Here is a 24,562-nt window from a genome sequence, read left to right as displayed (position 1 = left end):
GGGAGGGTTTCTTGGCGTTTCCCTTGGTGCTTAAGTGTCTTCTGAGATATGTGGATTTCTTCTTGTGTCTTGCTCTGTGCACTAAGCGTGTGTTACTGTGCAGTTGGGGGCGGGGGGGAGGAGTGTGGGAACTGCAAGAAAGAAAAAAAAAGAAGACAGAGCCCATAGTATCAGACAGTGCAGAGGCCAAGTAACAGTGGGCAGGAGACGGGAAGAAGTCAGCAGAGAGCCTCAGGGTCACAGAGAAACGGCAGCGCGCTCAGTGGAAGGCAGGCGAGGAAACCTAGGTAGCCCACTTTCCATAGAAGCAGGACGAAAAAGAGAAGGGGAAAGAATAGGAAGGAGAGAGAGGTGAAAAATCAACCAACACAACTGTAAAGATCGGAGAGGCCGAGCAAGGCTGATGCTAATGGGGACGGGGCTGGGGAAGGAAAAGTGCCCTCCCCCCACCCCCCACCCCCACCCCCGCCACCCCCGAAGATGCAGGATTGGATCCAGAGAACAGGAGCGTGGATCGGCCTAAACTGAAGCCAGGATCCCTCTTCCTCTAAAACAAGAGGCCAGGTGAGCGTGGAGCTCAGAGGGCGCTGCGTTTGGAGGTGAGGACACACCCGCCCCGGTCATTTATTTGCATTTTTGTCCGGAGTGGCGGGGGGGGGGGGGGGGGGGGGGGGGGGGGGGGGGGGGGGGGGGGGGCGCGAAGGAAGGGTCCGGAGGGGGGGGCAAAGCTCAAGGAGACCAGGAAACTCAGAAGGGGCCCTCAGGGGGAGTCAGTGCTCCTGGGAGCCTTGATGTAGAGAACAAACGCAAAAGAAATGTAGAAAAAAACTAAAAAATTAAAATAAAGAAAATAAAGAAATGTAGAAAACATGAAATCTTCCAACTTGCAGCCCATGGACAAGTCCTTGAGACCCGCAGGGTGACCTTCCCCCGGGGCTCAGCGGCCTCAGTGTGAAGGCTTTGCTACAGGCGAAAGGCAACCTTAGCTTGACATTAGCCCAACCTCCCGGATCCTGTAAATCTCCTTTTCCTTATAAAAATTCCTTTGGAAACTTCCTTTATCTCCACCCCCGAAGATAATATGTTAGCCATCATCCTCCAAGCATATGGCCCCCGATACACATCTGAAGCGTGTCAGGACTGAGGTTTTAGTACTAAATGGCCTTTTCCTAACGGCACCTAGCCCTCGAGGTCCTGGAAACCCTGCTCCCAAATTCCTTACTTAGAGACTTAGGCCCTCCCACACCCCCTCCCAACGCAGAAGTATATAATCAGTCGCTCTTCACACCCCCCGTGCAGCTCTTTCTGCCCACGGGTCCTGCCCCACCCCGGCCTTTCATAAAACCACCAGTTTTGCACCGAAGACGTCTCAAGAATTCTTTCTTGACCGTTCGCCCCCAAACCCCAACATTTCACATCTAAAATGACCATCTTTGGGGCGGCTGGGTGGCTCAGTTGGTTGAGCATCTGACGTCGGCTCAGGTCATGATCTTCCCGGTTTGGGAGTTCGAGCCCCACAGCGGGCTCTGTGCTGACAGCTCAGAGCCTGGAGCCTGCTTCAGGTTCTGTGTCTCCCTCTCTCTCTGTCCCTTCCCCTGCTCGCACTGTGTCTCTCAATCTCTTCCAAAAAGTAAATACACATTTTTAAAAATGTTTCAGTGCCCTTCCTTCATGCAGCTCCCAGGTAGGAACTCAGAGGACTGTTTGCGGGTGCCTCAGCACGGCTCACTGCACCCAGGCAAGGCGGCTGGCTCCTCACCAGCTTCTCCACAACACTCAGGCCGCAGAGGGGGCCCGGCGGTGGGGACACCCAAAAAGCCCCCAGAAGATGAGCCATGGCGTCCCACACCGAGCGCGATCATCCCCAGAAGGCCGGGGAAGTGGATGTAGAGTTTCTTTAAATCCCCGACGGCAAGGGAATCTACAGAGGCCATTGCCTAAAGCCGGTACTGCCGAGGGTGAGAAACCCTAATTTAAAGAGCTCCTCGTCCGCAAGGACCCTTAAGGTTTTGCTAAAACCCACGTAAAGGTTATTTATAATTTGAGGTGTCCGCCCAAGCAAGTGAAAGACCATCTCAGGCAAGAGGGAGTGAAGAATGGTAGGATTTACAAACGTCCACCAGATGGCGATATAACACAAGGAGAAAATCCAACCCGCCGCCTCCGTTTCAGAATCCACTTTCTCTGGTCAGCCATCTGGGGTAACACCGCCCATCCTTTTCAAACGGGAGCCTCACTTTTTAGGTACGCAGTGTTTCCCACCACCAATATGTTTATGCAAATGAATTAAAATGAATAATGACTGCGCCTTCTGGGTGGCTCTGTCGGTTAAGGGTCCGACTCTTGATTTCGGCTCAGGTCATAATCTCACAGTTCGTGAGGCTCTGTGCTCATAGCATAGCACCTGCTTGGGATTTTCTCTCTCCCTCTCTCTCTACCCCTCCGCTCCCCCGCCCCAAATAAACTTTAGAAAAAAATGAATAATGACTAGGGGCGCCTGAGTGTCTCAGCCGACTAAGCGTCTGACTTCAGCTCAGGTCATGATCTCATGGTTCATGAGTTTGAGACCTGAATCAGGCTTTCTGCTGTCAGTGCAGGGCCTGCTTCGAGTCCTCTGTTTCCCTCTCTCTGCCCCTCCTCCATCTCACACATACTCTCTCTCTCTCTCAAAAATAAACATTTTTTTAAATGAATAATGACTAAAACAGTCTGGAAGATGAAAAGAACACGGTCACGTCTTCGGTCATCTGCGGAGTTTCCATTCCCTGCGGCAACAAGGGGACGGGAGAATCTTCTAGCATCTTGTTGCCTCCTTTCAGGAACTTTTAGCTGGACACCTGGCCAGCAGACAATTCCAAGACTCCTTTGCCCTTAGGATGGCTGATTGATGAATTTCTGGCCACCAGTGGGACTGTGCCCTCCGGGGGACATTTGGCAACTTCTGGAAACATTCTTGGTTGTCCTACTGGAGGATGCCTCTGTCATCTAGCGGGTAAAGGCCAAGGATGCGACTCAAATCCTACAGTGCTTAAAAAAGCCTCAAAAAAGAACACAGAACTATCCAGCCCCAAATATGAACTGTGCCCAGGTAGAAAACCCTACCTTAGAGGGAAGGGGCATGCCCAGCTTCCCCTCCCCCTCCTTCCCACTGGCTGGAAGAAAGGTACAGTGGTGTCTCATCTTTGACCACGTGGGCCCAGGCAACAAACCAGGGAGCATGGAGCTACAAGAGAGGTGAAATCGGAGTCCCTGGCCCCACCTTTGGACACCTTATTACACCCAGAGGGACAGAAATAGATTTTCAAGAGTTTGAGCCACTCTCCTTCTGGGTCTCCGTGACAGCAAAGTAATATCCTATTTAACAGCATACTTACTCCTACTTCTCTGCTAACTGCCCGAGACTTGTCCACTGGCAGCCTGCTCTGTTCTGCCCCTCACACGGGACCCCCTGAGCTCTTTCGACCTGCTATCTTACCCCTCTTCTCTCTTCCCTTCCTCCCCGGATGTGGTTTCTGCCCTAAGGCAGAGATTCCACGAGGCTCAACTGATTGGTCAGCCTCAATCCATATCTGTCCGGGCCCAGAAGCCACCACACTCCTGCCACGGCCTTCCCATTCTATCCACAGACGTCTCATTCCGCCCACGTCCATTTTCTAAACAGGGGAGCAAGAGTCCCGTCTAAAATAACTCCCCTCAATATACACACCGTTTCCGGCCCTTACCCCGCTTTATGTTCTTCATTTAACTGATATATACAAGGACACTATTTATCTGTTTATTGTCTATGCTCTACTCAACAGAGTGTTACTTTTATGAGGTCAAAACCTGTCTTGTTCACCACTGTATATCTGGTAAATAGAATACCATTGTCCGACAGAAATATATAAACATATGACGCACAGAACACAGTTCATTTCAAATGTTCTAGCAGTGGGCGCCTGGGTGGTTCCCTTGGTCCGTCCTCCAACTCCTGATTTCCGCTCAGGTCAAGAGCACACAGGTCTTGAGCTGGAGTCCCGCATCCCACTCGTGCTTGGGATTCTCTGTCTCCCTGTCTCTCTCTGCCCTTCCCCTACTCACCTTCTCTCTCTCTCTCAAAAATAAATAAATAAAAATTGTAAATGTTTTAGCAGTCACATTAACCCAGCGAAAAGACAAAGGTGAAATTCGTTTTAATCTCATTTTATCTAAACAGTCCTTCCCTAACATGTTATTACCAGTAAAGTGAGGTATTTTACATCCTTTGTCTCATAGTAATTCTTCAAAATCCACTGTGTGATCTACCCTCACAGCATACTTCAGTTCAAACTACCACATTGCAAGCTCGCAACAGCCAGGTGTGTCTCCTGGCTTCGAGAGACAACGCAGATGTAGAATAATCCCTCACACATAGCAGACATCCATGACGTATTTGTTAATCTTCTATACTGCGTGATTCTTCTGTGGCAGAGGAATAACGTGGTCATAGCATCCACACCATGGGTAGAGCCTAACGGACTTAGGCCTCTCCTCCTATTAAGGCATTTATATTTGTTTGGCTTTCACTTTTAAAAATAAGTCTGCAAAGAACACCTGGCTTAACGGCTGTCTTCCCTCGGAATAAATTCCCAGAAGTGAAAATTTTAGGACAAAAGTATTCCCCCTTTCAGGGTTATTGCCGTGGTTTTCCAAATTACCCCAGTGGGTTTTGCTCGGTTATTAATGAATCCCTGCGAGGCTAACAGGGCGGCTGTTGCTGATAATGATCGTGATCCAAACGGTGTTAATAGGTACTCATTCCGGTCGGCTATGTCGTACGAGGCACGGTGCGCTGGGGACTGTGCGCATCTTATGCGCGAGAGCCCGAGGCGGCTCGCAAGGTTAATAAGCTAAAGGCTAGGATCGCACTCGGACTAGATTCGGGTGGCTGTTTCCAAAGGCTGGGCGTGTCCTGGGCCACGACCTTTCGCCTTGCTAGTTTTTTAAAAAATAGGAAAGGCTATCTAAAGACAGGAGGGGGAAGACGAGAGAGCTGAGAGAAGGGCGAAAAGTCGAAAGTCGAGACAGCGGCGCGGGGCCAAAGGGGTGCAGAAACGACCCTCCTCTTCCGGCGCCGCCACACGGAACGGCGCAGGTACAGCCGCCCCACCTGGCGCTGGGGACGCGGGAGTCCCACCCCGTCCTCCCCGCCCTCCTCCAGCCACCCCGACGCTCCGCCCCAGGAGGTGGAGCCTCATCTCGCGACCGTTCCCCACGTGGCGTAGAACGCAGCGCGGACGTGGCGTCAGCGGCGGCGAGCCCGAGACTTCCGGCGGCGCGCCTCACGTGACCCGCGCCGGAAGTGCATTTCTGGTCTCCCGGGCAACAGCCCCTCCCGCCCGCGCCCCTTCGTTCTCCTCACAGGAAGTAGGTCCATGTTCGCCCACCGCCCGCGATCAGCAAGCTACGAGCCCACGAGGTGACTCCGGGGACTGCTGGGTTTCCTTTGGGGAGTGAGGGAGGAGCCTGGAGGCCCCGGAACCTGGCTTCTTCTGATGCCGGGAGAGCCGAGGGCTTGGCTGCCCCGTTGTCGTACTTAGCATCATCCCGCGGGGCCCGTGAGATTCCTGTCACTGCTGGTTCACTTGTGACGGAGAACCGGTTCCAGAGACTCAGTTCTGCCGCGCTTCGGAATCAGCGGAAGACTTTTAAGAACCCTGATGCCCGGGCCCCCATCCCAGCCCGTTTAAATTCGAGTTTCTGGAAGTGGGGCCCAGGCATCGGTGTTTTTATTAAAGCTCCCCCCCGTGATTCCGAGGTGCCGAGTAACGCTGTGGTTAAGCCAGGTCCGGAAAGTGAATACGGACTTGGGCCGTGCCGCCCACGGCAGCCTCATCCTTGGAGGGGTGCCTGCAGTATTGGCCCGTCTACTCAAAACTTGGCGTTTTCGTTCTTCACCTCACACCTTGACCTCTGTGGGAGATCAGACATTTTGGTGAAAGTTACCTGGGGAACATTTGGCACCTGTGGTCTTTTAGGCGCCTTATCTGTGAAGGTGGAGAACGTCTTTGCTCACTTTTCTTCCTCGGTAACGAAGTGGAGTTGAGCCAGGGACCGAAGACGTACCCGTTAGCTCTGAAATCCTAGGAGTCCCTTAGTATAGATCACGTGGTTCCGAGCAACTGTATCGTTTTCAGGAATGATTTTTAAAGTTGTTTCCTAGGCTGGGTTCTGTATTCAGCCGTTTTGCACCGCAAGTCAGAACAACATTACTCGAAAGTCTAGACTAAAGATTAATAACACTTCTGGGTTTATTTACTCAGGGTTTCCAGGATTTCTGGGCTGGAGGTAACCTTTACAAATACAACTTCTATAACACAGTTTATAGCAGCCCCATCGGGATGGCAATGGAAACGGATACCATGTATTTTTAAAGATCATGGGTTAGTAACTTGGGATGGTGTAACCAAAGGCAGGTTCACAGTACGGTGTACAAACACAGATCTGTGTTTGTAGCTGTCCTGGGGAGGTATACAAATGAAAGCTCCAGAGACAAATTTTCATTCTAAAACTGTTCGGCAGACGATGAAGGCTTATTTTGTTTTTTAGGATCCAGCATTTAAGGGGTGAGATGAGAATAGGGGGAAGTGGTGGAATTGAACAGTTAAGGCCAGAGTGGAGGCAGAAGGTATTACAAACTAGGTGCGGAACTCTTAGAGCGCCCCCTCTCCCACAGGAAATCCAGCCATAGAACAGTTGGACAAGTGACGAAACGGCCTAACTGCAGTTGATCAAAGATCAGATGAAAATAGTTTTGAAATTTTTTTTTAATGTTTTATTTCTAGGAGAGAGAGAGACAGCATGAGCAGGGGAGGGTCAGAGAGAGAGGGAGTCACAGACTGAAACAGGCTCCAGGCTCTGAGCTGGCAGTCAGCACAGAGCCCGACGCGGGGCTCGAACCCACGAACCGCGAGATCATGACCTGAGCGAAAGTCGGACGCTTAACCGACTAAGCCACCCAGGCGCCCCGAAAATAGTTTTGAAAACATGTTAGTGGGGCGCCTGGGTGACTCCGTTGGTTAAGCCTCTGGCTCTTGATTTCGGCTCAGGTCATGATTTCACGTGGTTCATGAGATCAAGCCTGGCATCCAGCTTGTGTAAATTCAGAAAAGACAGCGATGAAATGGAATGGAATTTACCATGTATGTGTTTATACTTGAAATAGAGCTCCTGAAATCTACTGGTGTTTTTCACCACTTTAAACTAGGCATGGCTTTTGCTGATACGCTCTGAACTTGCTCTGAACTTGCATAAGCCGCCTGTTCAACCTTTATGCCTTTACAGTCAGGCTAGGTTTTGATACATGATGGATACGCTTGCAGGGTGGTTTCCTCTTTTGAGCTGTTACTATTATGTCCTTCTTAGTGACCCCAGTTTTCAACCGCCCCCATTGCCTGTCGCTCGCAAGTCACCGGGTAACTTTGTTTTTGAGTGGCCTCGTATTCACTTAAGATTCTGATGTTAGCCACGTGGGGATTTGGTGAACTTGCAGATAAATCCACTCACAAGTCCATCACCCTGCTGACATATTAAACAATGCTATTCTGTGTGTGGAATGTTCTTTGTTTTGTTTTGTTTTGTTTTAAGAACGCCTAACTACATCCTTTCAGTCTCTGTCCGTCCCCGTGCAGTGCCTCCTTTGTGACATTACTTCTCAATGCATCAACCAGGAGAGAGGAAATTGGGGTTTGGGGTTGAAGGGATGAAAAGGAAATAAAACTTTTTTGGCTCCCTCGCCCATCAGTTTTAATGATAGTCGTTATAGACAGAGAGGTACGGGCTTTCTGAACTCAGTGGCGTGTGCCCTTGTAAGAGGCCTGTGTCCGGCCGAGACGTAGAGCCTGGACTCCTGAGGGTAGGAGAAGACCATTCGGCCTTGAGCCATCTTTTTTTTTTTTTTTTTTTTTATGTTTATTTAGTTTTGAGAGACAGAGTGTGAGTGGGGGACGGGCAGAGAGAGAGAGGGAGACACAGAATCCAAAGCAGGCTCCAGGCCCCAAGCTGCCAGCACACAACCGGATGCGGGGCTGGAACCCATGAACTGTGAGATCATGACCTGACCCCAAGCCAGACACTTAACCAGCTGAGCCACCCAGGCGTGCCTTCAGCCATCTTTGATGTCCACAATACAATACCCAGCAGGGACCACGCTAAGCCACAGGAGGGAGCCCATGAGGGCACCGTGTGGCCATTGAGGTTGCCCTCGGGCAGCTGGGGGTTGGGGGCAGAAGCCATGCTGTCAGAAAACCTCCTTTTATTATCTTGGTTGAGGAAGTTCCTACTGGTACCTGCGTTATTGGAAGATATCTTCTCTGAGTGAGTTATTACTGCAGATACAGAAATCCCTTAGAACCACACGACCCAATTTACATAATTTACTGTTCTCATTGTACCTTCACTTATTCTGCCCAGTCTCTACCGGACCCCCTTCTACCCTGAAACATATACTGAAGGCCTAAATCAGACCCCCCAAAGTACCGGGTTCAGAGAGCCCGGTCACTGGGAGCCTAATCAGAAAGGGTTGACTGCAGGGCCTTTAGGCAGCGCATTAACGATTGACTTAATGGGTTTCTATGCAAAAAAATCAAAGCAAGTGAGTTTTCAGGTGTTTAATGTTCAGAATTCTATTGGAAAAGGAGACTAGAGGGGCACCTGGGTGGCTTAGTCGGTTGGGCGTCCGACTTTCGCTTAGGTCATGATCTCGCGGTTCGTGGGTTCGAGCCCCGCGTCGGGCTCTGTGCTGACTGCCAGCTCAGAGCCTGGAGCCTGTTTCAGAGTCTGTGACTCCCTCTCTCTCTGACCCTCCCCTGCTCACGCTGTCTCTCTCTCTCTCCTAGAAATAAATAAAACGTTAAAAAAAAAAAGGAAAAGGAGACTAGAGAGGAAGGTCCAGTTGCAGTGTACATTATTGTTTGCGAGGAATTTGTGTTTTTGTCTTATTGGTTGGGACGACATGTCCTGTATCCTGTTTTTATAGGAATATAAATATGCTGTTAAAAGTATACGACATCACTACCTTTTGATAAAGCCGCGTTACTTATTTGTGGAAGTTCTTAATTTCATGGAAAATAGTTCGGCTTTTCTCGTTGAAAATAACAAAGCTCTCGCCTGTCATCCCTCATGTATATGCATGCATTTGAGAATACATCCCCTAAATACGTACATCATACATCTCAGGATAAGCATGTTCATTGAAGAATGAGTGCATTTTTTTAAGAAAGGCCATATGGGAAAATATATGGTTCAAGACCCAGGGCACGGCAGTGTTTCGTGAATGACCTCAGCGCTGTTTTTTTCCTTCCTCCTCTGGTGGTTGAGGACAGAGCATGAATTCGGTCTCTGTCCTCGCCTGGGCTCAGCTGGGGAGTGACTATTATGCCATTGTGCTCGCTGGGGAGAGCGGCGGGTCTGGTGGTACTGTGGCTCCCGGCCTGCCCTGACATTGCCATTCTCTTTTCTTTCGGCCCCACCATCCCGGTGGCAGGAAAGCCGCCATTCGGTCCATGAAGCTGTGGGCCATCAAAGAGTAGGAGACACTCCAAAGAGGTGGGGAGTGAGAGAGAAAGACGGTGAAAGGGCATCCACATCTGTGACCATCAGCTTGCTCCCCTTTGAACTGGCGGTGGTGTCTGAAAGCACTGCTGTGATATCCAGGATTAGTTGCAGGCTGGCTTTTTGGGAACCCAGGCATTTTTTCAGGTCTTCATGCGCTCTTCGTGGAAGGGGCAGCCAAGTTGAAAAAGTTAACAGGACCCATTTTTGGAGAAGGTCCTCACCTTCCCTTGGGAGCCAACCGATGCCCTTTGCAGGGAAGGCTACGTATTCTCTCCCACCGGGGGACGCCCTGGCCTCCCTCCGTCGCCGGATTAAGTCTGGCCTGTGGTGGCGGCTGAGGTCTCGATCAGCAAGCATGGCACCACAGGTGCATTCTGAGCCCTGCTGATGGCAGGAGTGGGTTTGTCCTTTTAATTAAGCCTTTAAATAATCTGTGTTGATCTTTACGAAATGGTCCGATTTCCTTAGTTAGTCGTGGAGACAGAGTCTTGTTCCGGATGTTAGGAACTGGTCACCAGGATTGCTGGAGGTCATCGTCACATGTGTCTTGCTTGCACTAGTCTTACTCCGAGCCTCCTCGTTTGCTAGGTGAGTGAGAATCGCAGAGTCCCCCTCCCATGGATCACCAGGCAGACAACGAGCAGCAGTGAAGGGCTCCACGTGCAAAGGGCAGTCCGTATAGCTGAGTTAACATTCCCATGACACAGGGCTGTGAGCGGCGGCCACTGCCCGTTCTTTGTACTGCTCGGGAGCTGACGATGGGGTTTGCATCTTCCAAGGGTTGGGGTTTTGTTTTGTTTTGTTTTTCAGTTTTAAAAAGGATATGAAGAATGTGTGACAGAGACTGTATGCGGTCTATAAGCCCAAAATATTTACTATTTGACCCTTTACGGAAAAAATGTGCAGGCGTAAAATACCAAGAGTCATGTTGGAAAGAGCAAGCCCATAATTATGAAGCTCCTTGTCCTTGCAAGCTGCCTACTCCCTTAGACGTGTTTTCCCATACTTTCTTTTCTTTGATTCCTGGAAGTTTACTTAATTTGTCATTCATTCTCAGGAACTACGTTTAACTGAGTATCTGTAGGATTTTAGGAATCTGAAAATACTTACAGTGTAAAAGAACCTATGAAAACATGGGTTTTGGAATTTGGGGAGGGAGAGTGAGGGAGCCAAGGGTGAGCGAGTATGCGCACTGTCCAGCTCCAGGACTCACCTTGCCAGAGGACAGCAGCAGATTTGATTGTAAGTGGCCCAGCGGCCAGGACAGTGAGGAAAGCACTATCAGTGAAATCGGTAACAGTTGCCTCTCGTAAGCCATCTTGGACATTTTCAGAATTCTGGTACATTAAAAAAATAATTTTTTTTAATGTTTGTTATTTTTGAGAGAGAGAGAGAGAGTGCACGAGCTAGGGAGGGGCAGAGTGAGAGGGAGACACAGAATCTGAAGCAGGCTCCAGGCTCTGAGCCGTCAGCGCGGAGCTCGGGGTGGGGCTTAAACTCATGACGGTGAGATCATGACCTGAGCTGAAGTCTGACACTTAACCGACTGAGCCACCCAGGCGCCCCTGGTACTATGACTTTTAAAGCCAGGCTGGATTTTTCCCAAGTACAAATAAAAACAGGATTTCCTGAGGTCTGCGGTAGTGTTCAATCACAATAACCTTTATTGCATATTTGAGGCTGTCACACTTCCCAGCTCGAGATAATTAATATTTCCGCTGATCTGGTTCTAAGTACATTTTATGAGGCATGGAAGTCGGGATTCAAAACTCTTCATTTCCAGAAGATTCGCAGATGCCTCCTAGATTTTTCAAATTTAATTCCTATGCTACTTGTTAATCTCTAAAACAAATTTGATTAAGACACACATGAAGTTCACTGTAATGGCATTACGTGCTGCGGGCTCTCAGAAAAGTGTTCAGATTTCAGTGAGCTAAATACGAAACCCAGCTGGAAGGAATTAGCCACTCATAGGCTGAACCTTACAGCTTAGCACTCAAGTGTGTACTGATTTCCACCGTAATTTCATTTGTGTCAGTGTTACTTCTCTGAGTGGTTAACCCCTTAATTGTATTGACTTTTATATTTCTTCAGTAGCCTGTAAAGCACATCGGAGTTAGCCAAGGTTTCAGATAAGTGCTCACATTTTAAATGTTTAGTTATTTATTTTATATGTCTTAAACTTTTATAGTTCTAAAGTAACGTGGACTTAATTTACACTTATATTTTCACTGCATTGGTTAGCTTTTTCCCAGTTTATATTCACTGCTTGTGTGTGTATTCCTGAATTTAGAACAGGGAACAGGAAGTGTGGGCTATGTTTACAATAAATTTTCAGAAGATCATGTCAGCACTCTTAGAAATCGCCTACTTTTGAAAGCTTAGTATATTTTAAAAGAACGTGAATGGTTTTCTTCAGGCCAAATCTTAAAAGATGTGGTCAATTTAACATCTCAATTTTCCACATTAACCATAGCAAAACATCTGATAGAGATTACAAAATAAGTCAAGTTTATTACTTAAGGCTTAGAGATTTTTAAATTCCACCCTCTAATTAAGTGAAGGAGGAAACAGGCCTCCTTGTGTCTGATTTCCCCGAGTTTCAAAACCCAAGTAGCTGTTTGCTCAGCATCACGTTGTTAGTGATTTCATCTCACAGACGCTTACATTCTCATGCATTTTAGGATATTACTTCTGTTTTATTTTTTAATTTTTATTTCTGTTGTTTTTTTACGTAATCTCTACGCCCAGCATGGGGTTCGAACTCATGATCCTGAAATCAAGAGTCCCATGCTCCACCGACTGAGCCAGCCAGGCGCCCCAGGATATTTTGCTTAACCTTTTTTTTTTTTTTTTTTTTTTAATTTAAGTACATTCTCACACTTGCTGGTATTCTAGTAGCTCTGAACTGAACAGGAGTGCAAAAAAGAAAACTGTTTTAAATCGGTTCTAAAAGGTACCGCTGCAGATTAAACTTCACCTTTGGGTACCCTCTGCCGCATGAGTGAAGTCAGAAGCAGCTGGGAGGGGGCCGGAGGAGGAAATCCTGGCTGAGCAAGGCCTTCGGGCAGAGGCATTCTGTGCAGTCGCTTGGTGCAGAGTCCCTGTGGAATGAATAGCTTCTCCCCCAAAGCCACGCACAGTGGATCAGCAGGGAGAGCGTGCTGTCACACCACACCTAGAGAGGTTTATCAGGGTCAAAACCAAATCAAGGCTCATCTCGGGGCTTAAAGCCCAGGGCACAACCCACGCTGGAAAGAGATCTCCTTTGGAGAGGCTTCTCCGAGGCCCAGATCCAAGGCAAGACCCAACCGCGGTTTCCAGGGAGTTGGCGAGATGTATTCTGTTCAAGCCGTGGGGTCATCTAGGGTTAATTTAAACAGGCATCGGCATGAGTTAAGGCTTAGGAAATGAAGGAATGTTGTGTGTTTTTAATTCATGTTCTGTATTGGTATTTTTTATATATGCGCTAGCTACAAACGATAACACTTCTCTTCGGTCTTGCAATAGGTAAATAAATATTTGAAAAATGCAGTGTCCTTTGAGCTCCTTAATCGTACCTAAGGGGATCCCTCCTTTTCAGCCCACAAGGCCATAACCCAGGTGGCGGGGCGGTAGTGTGTGTCGCGTGAAGATGAGGCGGCAGCCTCTGAACTTGGCCCACGCGTCCTGACCACGCATTCGCACTGTGCTTGCCCCTTCCTAGATTCAGTGCCCGTTCGGACTTCCGCCATCACAGATGGCAGCAAAGGTAAGGAGTTTTCTTTTGTTTTTTTTAACTCATAAGAGAAAAAGGTAAATTTTAGTCTTTAGAGTCTTGGGGTTCTCAGTCTATGATGGAGAAGACCAAAGAAAGAAGTAACATCGGAAAACTCAAAGCAAAGGCACCATTGGGTAGGTTGCTAGAGCTCTTTTGTCTGGGCACCGAGGAGTGAGCCGGGCCAGGGTGTTTAGGGAGCAGAGAGGGAAGGGCCAGAGAACATGTGCTCCTCAGTGCGCGTGGTTCCTGGAACGCACAGGTTACTTACAGTGGATAGAGCGGGCCAAGATGCTTGATGTCCTTATCTCTCCCTGCCTTTTTTTCTTTTTTTTTTTTTTTTAATGTTTACTTACTTTTGAGAAACAGAGCATGAGCCGGGTAGGGCGGGGAACAAATCGGAAGCAGGCTCCAGGCCCCAAGCTGTCAGCACAGAGCCCGACGCGGGGCTGGAACTCACAGACAGTGAGATCTTGACCTGAGCGGAAGTCCGATGCCCAACCGACTGAGCCACTCAGGTGCCCCTCTCCCTGCATCTTATCTAAGAATGATACTTACGAGCCTCTGCCCCCACTTTATCATGGCCATAACCTTAAACTGATTGCCCCGTGCGCACTTCAGAGCTCACGTGCATACACTTGGTATCTCCTGTGGGCGGGGGCCTGTCCTGTGACCCCTGGCACAGGAGTAGCACCCTGATGGGGAGTAGGTATTTAGTGGTTACTCGGTACTTTAGTAGATACTTGTTGCCTCGTCACTTAAACACTGGGGGGTGTCTTGCTGCGGAGTGCAGCCCCCGCCTCCCGGCATCTTGCAGGCGGCAGCGCGGCACCCCGCCGAGCCCTGGTCTTCTCACCCCGTGTACGCGAGATACTGGCGACACTATCATCAGGCGATGGCGTGGATGCGTAGCCACCACGGTGCCTACAGGAAGGCCATGGAGTCTTACTTCGCCGGCCCCTGGTCCCTCCCGGCCGTGGCGCCGCCCAGGAGCTCCTGCGCCAACCGGGCCGGGCCCCCTCGGCCGCCTCGTGACCGCCCGCCTGGCCTCCCGGACTCGCGCCGCGGTCACTCGCACGCCAGGAGGCCCGGGCAGCGTCCGCGGCCCGCGCGGGACGAGGCGGACGCCGAGTCGGACGGGGGCGTGGAGTGCGACCTGAGCAACATGGAGATCACCGAGGAGCTGCGCCAGTACTTCGCCGAGACCGAGCGGCACAGGGAGGAGCGACGTAAGTGTGACCCGGACCCGTGCCCCCCTTCCCTCGCCCCGCCTTCTGCGTCGTCTTCTGCCCTCGGGCTCGTTTTGTAGGTTCCTGGGGCGCCACGTCCAGCCCCGCCTCAGCCCTGCCGCGCTCCAGAGACGTTTTAACACGGGACTTTCCAGGGGGTCTGACTCTTGATTGCAGCTCAGGTCATGATCTCACAGTTCATGAGATCGAGCCCTTCATCGGGCTCAGAGCTGAGTGTGGAGCCTACTTAAGATTCTCCCTTTCCCTCTCCCTCTTTCTCCCTCCCTCTCTCCCTCTCCCTCTCTCTCTCTACCCCCTTCCCATTCGCTCCGTCTCTCTACCCCTCTCTCCCTCTGTCTCTGCCTCCCCCTCTGTGCCTCCTCTGCTCATGCTCACTCACTCACACGCTCTTACTCTCTCAAATAAAAAGTAAAAAGTGTACCCAAACAAGTATTTTTAAAACAGTGCTTTCTATTTTACATAAAATACATTTCTTTCCCTCATCTTAAGAAATAAATTCTACCTTTTTGACAGAATACATACAAACTGTTAAGTCTAATTTGAAAGTACACAACAGTGAAGGAGAGGAGATGTTCAAGCATATCCACATTTGGTTGGAATGCTCTTTTTCACAGCTTTCCGAAAAGCAAATATGACGAATGTGGGATTTCTTTCTGTTGTTCTTACCAAAGAGTAAAATAAGGTGTTTTTCCCACCAGAGGTTGACATTTTTATGAGAGAAGTTCTCATTAAGGACAGCAGCAAACCCCAGTCCTCTAAAAGACATTTTGATTTATCCACTGATTTCAAATAAACTCAATACATAGTTATCCGATAGAAAATAGACTTGAGTGTAATTAAAATACAGTAACGCAGTGTAGCTTCCCACCGTAAGCAGCTCAGGTTCAGATATGGCTGCGAACTGTCCCATCCCTCTTACTCAGTCAGGTAGAGTTCCAGGGAAGTTAAACCAAAGGCCATGGAAACCACCTGCTAAGTCATGCCCAGTGCTGAATATTGTTTGGAATGAATGAATGAGGTATTTCAGTATTAATCATGAGCCTTAGATCAGAGGTTTTGAAATATCACACAAAGTGCTCAACTTGCTCCATTTGCGTGGAACATTGTACAAAGTGAGTTAGGCTTTGAATCGTTTATAAACTTGATGAACCTCCTATTGTGTCTTATTCCTAAATCACTGAGCTTACTTCAGGCCTCCAGATGACACTGTAATCCTCACTATTACAGGTTGACTCGTGTTCCCTAAAAAAGAAGATTGGTTGGAGGCCTAACCTTCCCCCCCAACCCCCTTCAGGATGTGGCCTTCCCCAGACATAGGGTCTTACAAGTGAACATGAGGTGTTTAGGGTGGGCCCCGACCCACTTAGGACCGGTGTCCTCATAAACAGGGAAACATTCGGACATAGAGACAGACGTGCACCCAGGAGAAGGCCATGTGAAGACTGGAGCTCTGTCACTGGAAGCCAGGAGAAAGACTTAGGCTTCCCTAGTGCCTTCGGAGGGAGCACAACCCTGTCCACACCTTAATCCCGTATCTCTGGCCTTGAGACCTGTGAGACAAGAGATTTGTGTCGTTCCAAGCCACCTGTTTGCGGAGCTTTGTTACAGCAGCCCAAGGGAACTAATACAGTCCCCCTGCCTCTGAGAATTTTCTTCTGCAAGGGGACGTGAAGCAAAGGGCACAGGTTGCCATCGCTGTGAAGAAACTAGTACATATCTGTTTTACCATGATCTAGATAGCAAACAGATAAAAGAGTGGATGTTATGAGAACCCGTACAGCCTTCACCTTTAACCTTCCTCCTCCATATGTACGTCCTTGTCACTAACATCATACAGGGCTGGTGGTGGTCGAACCGCTCAAATCACGGGGCCCTGCCCACCTCTGCCATTTGTCCACCAGCGGTCTTGCCTTGCAGGTCACCTGCCCTAACCAGTCTGGCCCTCATTCCCCTCACTTGAGGTAGAGATCCTCATTCGTGGAGTGGAAGTTATGAAAGTTAAAGGAGACAATAAAAGAAAGTTCTGGAACTGTGCTCTGTACGAAGTCTGTGCCCAGGAAATGTTAGTTGTTACGGTTAGTTGCTAATAACTCATCCTCTAATGTGGCTCCTTAACCATATGTTACTGGGATGCTCTTTGTGTGGGTTAGTGGTTCACTGAGATTCTGCACTTTTTTTTTAATGTGTATTTTTTTTTAATGTTTTATTTATTAGAGAGAGAGAGAGAGAGGGAGAGAGAGACAGACAGACAGACAGTATGAGCAGGGGAGGGTCAGAGACAGAGGGAGACACAGAATCTGAAACAGGCTCCAGGCTCTGAGCTAGCCGTCAGCACAGGGCCTGACGCGGGGCTCAAACCCACGAACCGTGAGGTCATGACCTGAGCCGAAGTCAGACGTCTAACCGACCGAGCCACCCAGGCGCCCCTTAATGTTTATTTTTGAAGGAGAGAGAAACAGAGTGAGCAGGGGAGGAACAGAGAGAGAGGGAGACACAGAATCCAAAGCAGGCTCCAGGCTCTGAGCTGTCAGCACAGAGCCTGATGCGGGGCTCGGACTCACAAACCGTGAGATCATGACCTGAGCCAAAGTTGGATGCTCAACCAACTGAGCCGCCCAGGCACCCCTGTACGTTTTTAATAAAAGATGTTTTGTGGCTTCAAAAGAAGTCATATTTCTACTCTGCACTTTTCAGAATTCTTAAATTGGTTTAGAATATTTAAAAAGCAAAAGAATTCCAGTCTTGATGTCTCTCCAGTCTAGTCATTAACACTGTTTCATCAAAGTAGTGATTAATACAACTTTTAGTTCACTCTTTCAAGGACATTTCTTGCTTGATACAACTTAATAATATACACGGGAAAAGGAATGCACTTTCATATTACTCATAACAGCGCTAAATGCATTGAGCTTCTTGCTGCTTTATGCTTTCTGAATGTGTAGTGTAGCATGACTGAAAACTACTTGTCATAGGGTCTCCGCGATGCCTTTGTGCCCTGTGGTGAGCCCCGGAGATATTACCAGGTCTTTGGGAGACGTGGAGATTGTCTGGCACGGGTGAGAACATGCTGCGGTGTCAGAGTCTCATCTGACCGCCAAAGACTGAGAAGCTGCCGGGGCCTGACCCTACACCCTGAAAACAATCGGGCATTATTTTTTTCACCAGCACTTTTAGTGGCGTGTAGGATAAACACATGTTCCTTTGAGCAGTAACGAAGGATTGAACTCAGATGGAAGTGCTTTCCAATCTATTACCTTCACTAGAAATGTTCATGGAAGTTTAGTTACATACACATTTGGGATATATTTTAACAGCAATTAGGGACCTGAGTGGTGTGAATACTTGATTAAAGTTGTTTTGTTTTCCTGTTTTGAACCACTAGAAGCTACTTATTCAATAAAGGCTAGTTCAGCCTTGAATATAGATTGTCTAGAAAACACAGAATTTTATGAAATTCCACTAGCAGGAAAAAACATAGCTAAACTTGAGAGCTTTTGTTTTTCAGTATTATTCACTTCCCCGAGAACATGTATGTTATATAATTCATCATCAGCACCATCATCTGAGTCTTATTTAATATTTTCTTAGAATAAAATCCTTCGTGCTGGAGAGCGTGTTTTTATTTGTGATCACTGCTTTTCCAGATAATCTCGAACGTACTTTAATGCTAACCAAAAAATTAAGTAAGATAAATAAACTCCTGTGCACTGGGAACAGACATGTTTTTGATTACGTTATATGTCATTTCCTGAAGAGATATTTCCGTTATTCAAAACTTCAATGATAACAATACTTATGGGAAAGTAGACAGTTGTGGCGTTTTAAAGGTCAGCTATGTTTTCGGTTATTTCTTAGGAAAAAATGCTTACTGTTAGGTTAAGAAAAGTACCCCGTTTAAGTCATAAATAACCACCGAGACTGCAAGGTTACAGTCCTAATAGGAGAATGCGTGAAAGTGATCCCCAGTGGGGGAGACGGCCCTCCGACACACACGGCCACTGGTGTCTCAGCCTTGAGCCAACCAGGTAGCATTCCCTGTGTTTTCTGGGTAGCTGTTGGGTCAAAACCGTGACATGTCCAGAAAGAGCTTAAACTCAGTTGAGAAGAGGAGATGACATCACATTAAAACTGATACCTAGAAGAGCTGTCTGTGGTATAGTCCACAGGCACTTTGGCAGTGAGGGGGCAGAGCCAGTGAATTCTGCCGTCAGAGGAGAAGCTTCACGGGGAAGTGGTGGAAAATGGAGTGTGCTCTAGGCTTTGAGTGCTGTCCTGACCATAGGGCCCCAGGTGCTTTTAGATACCTGATGGGAGACATGTGCCCCATCATGTGGAGTCCACTGAAGCCGGAAGGTTTACACTCCAGTTTTGACCCAAACCTTCAGTCAGTCAGCTGGAACCCCATCCAGGTCGCCCTCAGTCCACCCTCTGGAAAACCGGGAGCATATGGCGAACCGTACAACCCAGTATTTAGTGAGCTGCTGTGGTTTAGTCGATGAGATGAAAGCGTGGAATCGTACCGACTGAGCCCTGCACTGCAGAAAAGTGGGGCGGGGGGGATGGAGATGCACCTTTGTCCCCAAAGTGAAATGGTAATCATACACTGGCTTCATTTGTCATGGAGAGAGGGATGTGGGCTGAGGACGGACACCCATCAGAGACAGCTCCAGGCCTGCTGGCAGGCACCTGTGTTCCCGGAGGGGGCCGACGAGGCAGAAATGAGTCGTTCGTGATAGAAATCGTCTGTGCTTTCACGCCCCTGTGCTCAGATCATTAATTCTGGCAGCATAGCAGAGAGTACGACCAGAAAGCCTTGCTTATCATAGAAAAACGAGGAACAATAACATTCTTCAACACTCGTCTTAGTGCTGTCTCCTCCAAAACGTTCTGCCTTTGGGCTAATTATCTATGGAATACTGAATGAATGTTGCCCTGTGTCACGTCTTCTAAAATCCAAGTCACTTCTCGTGATTTTGTTTTCCTTTGTAGATTAAGTCCACATTGGTAACGTCACGCGAATTTATAGATTGAGGGGGGAAATGTCAAGCTTATACGTCCTGAACCCAGACGGGATCCAGTAGCACTTCCTTAACAGGATGTCACTGTTTTTCTTGTTTTGAGCCCTATGTGTGTATGAACCGTGATACTCGTTTACCAGGACCGCTGTAACAAGTACCATACATTGGGTGGCTTAAAGCAACAGAAATTTATTCTCACAGTTCTGGAAGGTCGAAGTCCGAAATCAAGGTGTTAGCAGGACCACACTCCCTCCAGAAGTTTCTGGGACGTTGCTGCTTTCAGCTTCTGGTGGCTCCTGGCATTCACTGGCTTGTGGGAGCATAGTTCCAACTATCTCCATGTTTACATCGTTTTCCCCCGTGTCTCTCTGTGTCCTTTTCTGTCTCTCATAAGGACACTTTCATTGGGTTTAGGATCTGTGCTAATCCAGTACGATCCCATCTTGAGCCATAATTACATCTGCAAAAACCCTGTTTCCAAAGAAGGTCGTATTCTGAGGTTTCATGTTGGTGTGAATTTGGATGGGACACTATTGAACCCACTAGAGCCCTGTTTTAGAGCTGGGATCTAGACAGATATTCTGATTTGTATTCAAACAAAGCCCCATGGCTGGACAGCCTGTCAGAAAAAAGCACTGGGTAACGTTGAGTCCCACAGCCGTTTTCAGGGAAAAAATGACCACCTTCTCCATGACACAGCACCTATTCAGTTACGTCTGAAGTGTGATGTTGTGCTTCAGTCAGAGTCTCCATCTGGTTGAGCCCTCACCTTGTTTTGACAGGAAGAAAAACTGCTAGTGACTGAGAATCCTCTCTGTCATTGGGAGGAAGAAAGCAATAGACAGAAAGCAGAGTAAGTGATGCCTTCAAACGCACATATCCCATTCCACTGGCGGGTGTTGGCACTGGCCAGGCAGTGCAGGGGATGGGCTTCCCACCCCTTGCGTCTATGTTTTAGGGCAACTACGTGCCACCCTGGAAACCGGGAAAGCTCTGGGCCTCCTGTGAGGCAGAGAGAGGACAAGGGTTGAGCCCCAAATTTTCATAAGGAAACCTGAACGGGAAAGAGGTACACGTAAAGAACTGAGAGCGGTGGACTGTGCTTTTTATTCTTTTACACTGTACGAGCTTTGTTAACTGAACCCCTGTGGTGGGAACCCCTGGGCACATGCCACGTGTGAACTTGGGAAGTGCACTGCTATGTTGATTCGGTGGCTGCGGTCGGTTGTGACTAGCGGTGTTTCATTGACAGATGTCAACGATCAGAGAAAACATCTCGATGTAGAATTGTTATACTGATTTACTGTCTGTAAGATCGTTTTGGTCAGAAGAGTAGCAGAAAGCACCATAATTAGAACCATGTTCAGTTATAAGGAAAAGAGAAAGATGCAAAGTAAGAAAGTGAAGTGTGCATATCCTAGCATCAGAGAGCAACACTTGCTGAGAGAGCGAGGATCCCGGTATTGATTAAAACTTATAAATGCGGGGCGCCTGGGTGGCTCTGTTGGTTAAGCGTCTGACTTCGGCTCAGGTCATGATCTCACAGTTCGTGAGTTTGAGCCTCATGTTGGCCTCTGTGCTGACAGTGCAAAGCCCACTTCACATCCTCTGTCTCCCACTCTCTCTCTGCCTCTCCCTCACTTGTGCTCTCTGTCTCCCTCTCTCTCTCAAAAATGAATGAAAACATTAAAAAAAAAATTCTCAACGCAAAGACTCCAATTTAGACAGGAAGTTGAACATCTGTTGTGTCACTAGATCTGTCAGTGAAGCTGATTACAGGCTTGGGACAAATCGGAAAGTAAAAAGGACTGCGGTCTGGGAATCTCTGCCCTCTAGATGCGTGCGCTCTGGGGCCCCCATGCCGCCCCCGCCCGCCCCCACCAATGGGATTGTTTGCCCTGGACCTACAAGGAAACAAGCCCAAGGATCAGCAACTCGCCCAGGGCTCCCGTAGGTGGCAGAGGGAGTCTGTTGTCCTTGGCTAATGTGGAAATGCCACACTTTCAGAAGAGTAGTCCTTGGAGGGCGGGGATATACAATCTAAACACCCGTGAGAACTGAACACTTAACATCCTAAGGTTTCAGCCTTGGCAGAAAGACCAAAAATGAGCAGCAGATGCTTACTGCCCTCCCATTCATGTGCACATTACGCCAATATTTGGTTTAGCTCTGCATTTCACAGTAAGATGACTGCCTCTCTTCTGTGGATGAGGTAACAGTTACGTTGCATTTATTTCCTTGACGGTCACCTGGCATATCCGTAGGTTACCTCCTTGTATAAGAAATAAACTGCAGATGTGCTAAGTCAGAAGTGACTCTCCACATTTTACGGTGTTTCCAAGTTTCCAGAACTCCTTCCCTTCAGCTCCAAGGTGATGTTTGTGAAGAACGGGCTTAGGAGTGTGACTGCCACAGACGTATCTTGCCACTCGCTTTTGGGTTCCCTCCTCTACTAAGGTTTCATTCTGCTCTTTTTTTTTTTTTTTTTAACAAAGAAAGAATGGTTTATATCATTGTTTTATCCCCTACAACCATGTTCACTCCTTATTCAGTAGCATTTTTCGTTAGCAATAGTAGCTACAGATGTGTGCCTTCTACTGTCTATTTCTCTGTTCTCGACAGAGTTGCTTACAAAAATCTGTCCATTGGCCAAATTTCACCATATGCATCATTGTTTCATTGTTACTTCTGTTTACAGAAGCATAAAAGTTCTGATATTAGGACTCGATTTAGTAAAAATAGAAGGGAGAATAGATTTAATTTCTTGCTTTACAAGAATCCATTTAAATTAGTAGGATTAGGGGTGCCTGGGCGGCTCAGTCAGTTAACCCTCCGACTCCTGATTTCCACTCAGGTCACAATCTCACGGTTCATGAGTTCGAGCCCCGCATCCTGTTCCACGCTGTCTGTGCAGAGCCCGCTTGGGATTCTCTCTGTCTCTGTCTCTCTCTATCTCTCTCTGCCTTCCCCATCCCCGCTCATATTCTCTTGCGAGCACATTCTCTGTCTCCAAAGAAAGGAAGGAAGGAGGGAGAGAGAGAAAGAAAATAATTAGGATTAAAAGCAGATAACTTTATCACTCGAAATTTAGCCTAAGCTCATCTGTGAAGTATAAAGTCAAATCCCATAGTGAGGAAGTCCCCACGCTGTTGCAGATCTGCGAATACAGCAGGAAGATTAGAAGTCGGGTCTTCCTTGCGTTGGCAGAACTGCCCTTGCTCTGCCCTGTTACCTTGAGCAAGTGTTGCATCATTTGACTTCCCGTTGCCCGGGGGGGCTCTGTGCTTTGGACGCGTGGCCGGTCGCCGGTCGTCGCTGCGATTCTGTGGTTACCGGCACTGGCTCTTTTGCAGGTTACCCAAAATCAGTGCCTCTAACACGGGGTTGACTTTTTTCCCCCAGCGACTCATTTGTGGGCGGAAGTACTACTTCTTGCAGCCCTGGACTTTTCCAGAAAGCACGTCATTTCCCTGCTGGCCCCGGGGCAGTGGGAAAGCAGGCGAGCTGCCCCAGCGGGGCCCAGCCGGCCGGGTTGTGGGCAGGCCGCGTACACGAAAGAGAGCGAGCCCGAGTTTCGGGGCTCCACGCAGAGGTTTGGTGGTGTTGGGCGACACGCTTCCTGGAGGCCTTTTGCCGTGTCTCGCAGCGTGAGCCTCCGGGATGAGCGAACCAACGGCGCGTTCCCGGACCGCGGGGGCGATGGTGTGCGGGTGACGCGCGGGGCGGGGCGTCCCCGCGCTCAGCCTGCTGCCCCGTGTCCCTTCCTTCTCAGGGCGGCAGAAGCAGCTGGACGCCCAGCGCCTGGCCGACTACGTGAACGCCGACCACGGCCTGTACGACGGCACCCGGCGCTCGGTGGAGCCCCCCTCCGAGAGGCCCGGCGAGCGGCGCCAGGCCCGGATGACGCGCCTGTACGGGGCCAGCGCCGCCAAGATCCAGGCCATGGAGGCCGCCGTGCAGCTGAGCTTCAACAAGCACTGTGACAGGAAGCAGCCCAAATACTGGCCGGTCATTCCGCTCAAGTTCTGAGCCGCGGCCGCAGCGCGCCCACCCACCACCCGCTTCCCTTCGCGTTCCCTAAACCTCTCCCGCGCGTCGTCTCAGGGAAACGTCTCTGGGCCTGAGAAATAGGCACGTTCACCAAAGTCCCAGGGGGCCCATCGGAGGGGTGCCGTGTTGGCCACTTGAAGTCGGCAAGACAGGTACCATCGCCATGTAGTTTACACTTGATTTTGAGGTTAATCATCGTGTTCAGTTAGTTCATTAAAGTCCTCAGAGATATTGCCTAGTGATTTTTGTTGTATCTGTTTGTTTGCCTTTTTCTATTTTCTTCTGTCCTGCCTTTAACCCAACTGAAGTTCTACACAAATGCTTTAAATGAGTCAGATGTCCTCCCCTGCTCGAGCTCCATTAGCCCCCACTGAAAATGTTACAGCAGGACATAGAGCGCTTCTCGCCAATGTAGAGGTCAGTGTGCGTGTTCCACAAAGGACCAGAGAGTTAACATTTCTGGCTTTGCAGGCCGCCGCTTTGCAACTACTCTGTTGCGCCCTTGCAGCATGAAAGCAGCTATAGACAGCAAGTAAAGAAATGAGTGTCAGTGTGTTCCAATAAAACTTTATTTATAAAAACAGGCCTTGGGCCAGATTGGGCCTATGGGCAGTAATTTGGCGACCCCTGCTCTAATGGAATGAGAATGCCTCTCTGACCTTCTGGTTATCTCGTCATCTCTACAGAGCTTGACTGTCACACAGAATTGAGAGCAAAGAACAATAACCCGCAAACGTCACCTCTGCAGTCTCCCCTGTTGCAGAAAAAGTGTAATTGAGCTCTGACTGTGTAGCAAATACTGCTTTGGGAAGAGAAAACATTTCTGAGGATGGAAATCTAAAACTTGATGGAAGAGTCCATTTATAAACGCCAGCTGCCTTTTAAATAAGTTATTACAGCGTGTTGCCTGGGCG

General features: G+C 48.8%; 1 protein-coding gene across 5 annotated transcripts; it reads left to right on the top strand.

Moving 5' to 3' along the window:
• Positions 1-5,332: 5,332 nt before the first annotated feature.
• GEMIN8 (gem nuclear organelle associated protein 8) lies at positions 5,333-23,890 on the top strand. Of its 5 annotated transcripts, none has more exons than XM_039233959.1 (5): positions 5,333-5,437; positions 10,046-10,161; positions 13,280-13,324; positions 14,124-14,559; positions 23,371-23,890. In XM_039233959.1, the coding sequence occupies exons 3-5, from the start codon at positions 13,313-13,315 to the stop codon at positions 23,625-23,627; spliced, it is 705 nt and encodes a 234-aa protein (XP_039089890.1). In that variant the 5' UTR covers positions 5,333-5,437; positions 10,046-10,161; positions 13,280-13,312; the 3' UTR covers positions 23,628-23,890. The 5 variants fall into 5 exon arrangements, with proteins under 5 accessions (XP_039089890.1, XP_039089892.1, XP_039089889.1 ...); XM_039233961.1 differs by having other exon boundaries at positions 10,042-10,161; positions 14,148-14,559; XM_039233958.1 differs by having other exon boundaries at positions 10,042-10,161.
• The last annotated feature ends 672 nt before the right edge of the window (positions 23,891-24,562 follow it).

Source organism: Hyaena hyaena, unplaced genomic scaffold, assembly GCF_003009895.1.
Source record: "Hyaena hyaena isolate Hyena2069 unplaced genomic scaffold, ASM300989v1 scaffold_80, whole genome shotgun sequence".
Classification (NCBI taxonomy): domain Eukaryota; kingdom Metazoa; phylum Chordata; class Mammalia; order Carnivora; family Hyaenidae; genus Hyaena; species Hyaena hyaena.
Note: the sequence above shows the minus strand (reverse complement) of the source record. Positions and strands in the feature narration are given on the sequence as shown.

What these genes read in the sequence shown, in the direction of transcription:
- GEMIN8 (XM_039233960.1), top strand. An exon ending in GCGGCACAGGGAGGAGCGAC is followed by an intron (nt 14,560 to 23,370) that starts GTAAGTGTGACC and finishes CTTCCTTCTCAG; the next exon opens with GGCGGCAGAAGCAGCTGGAC.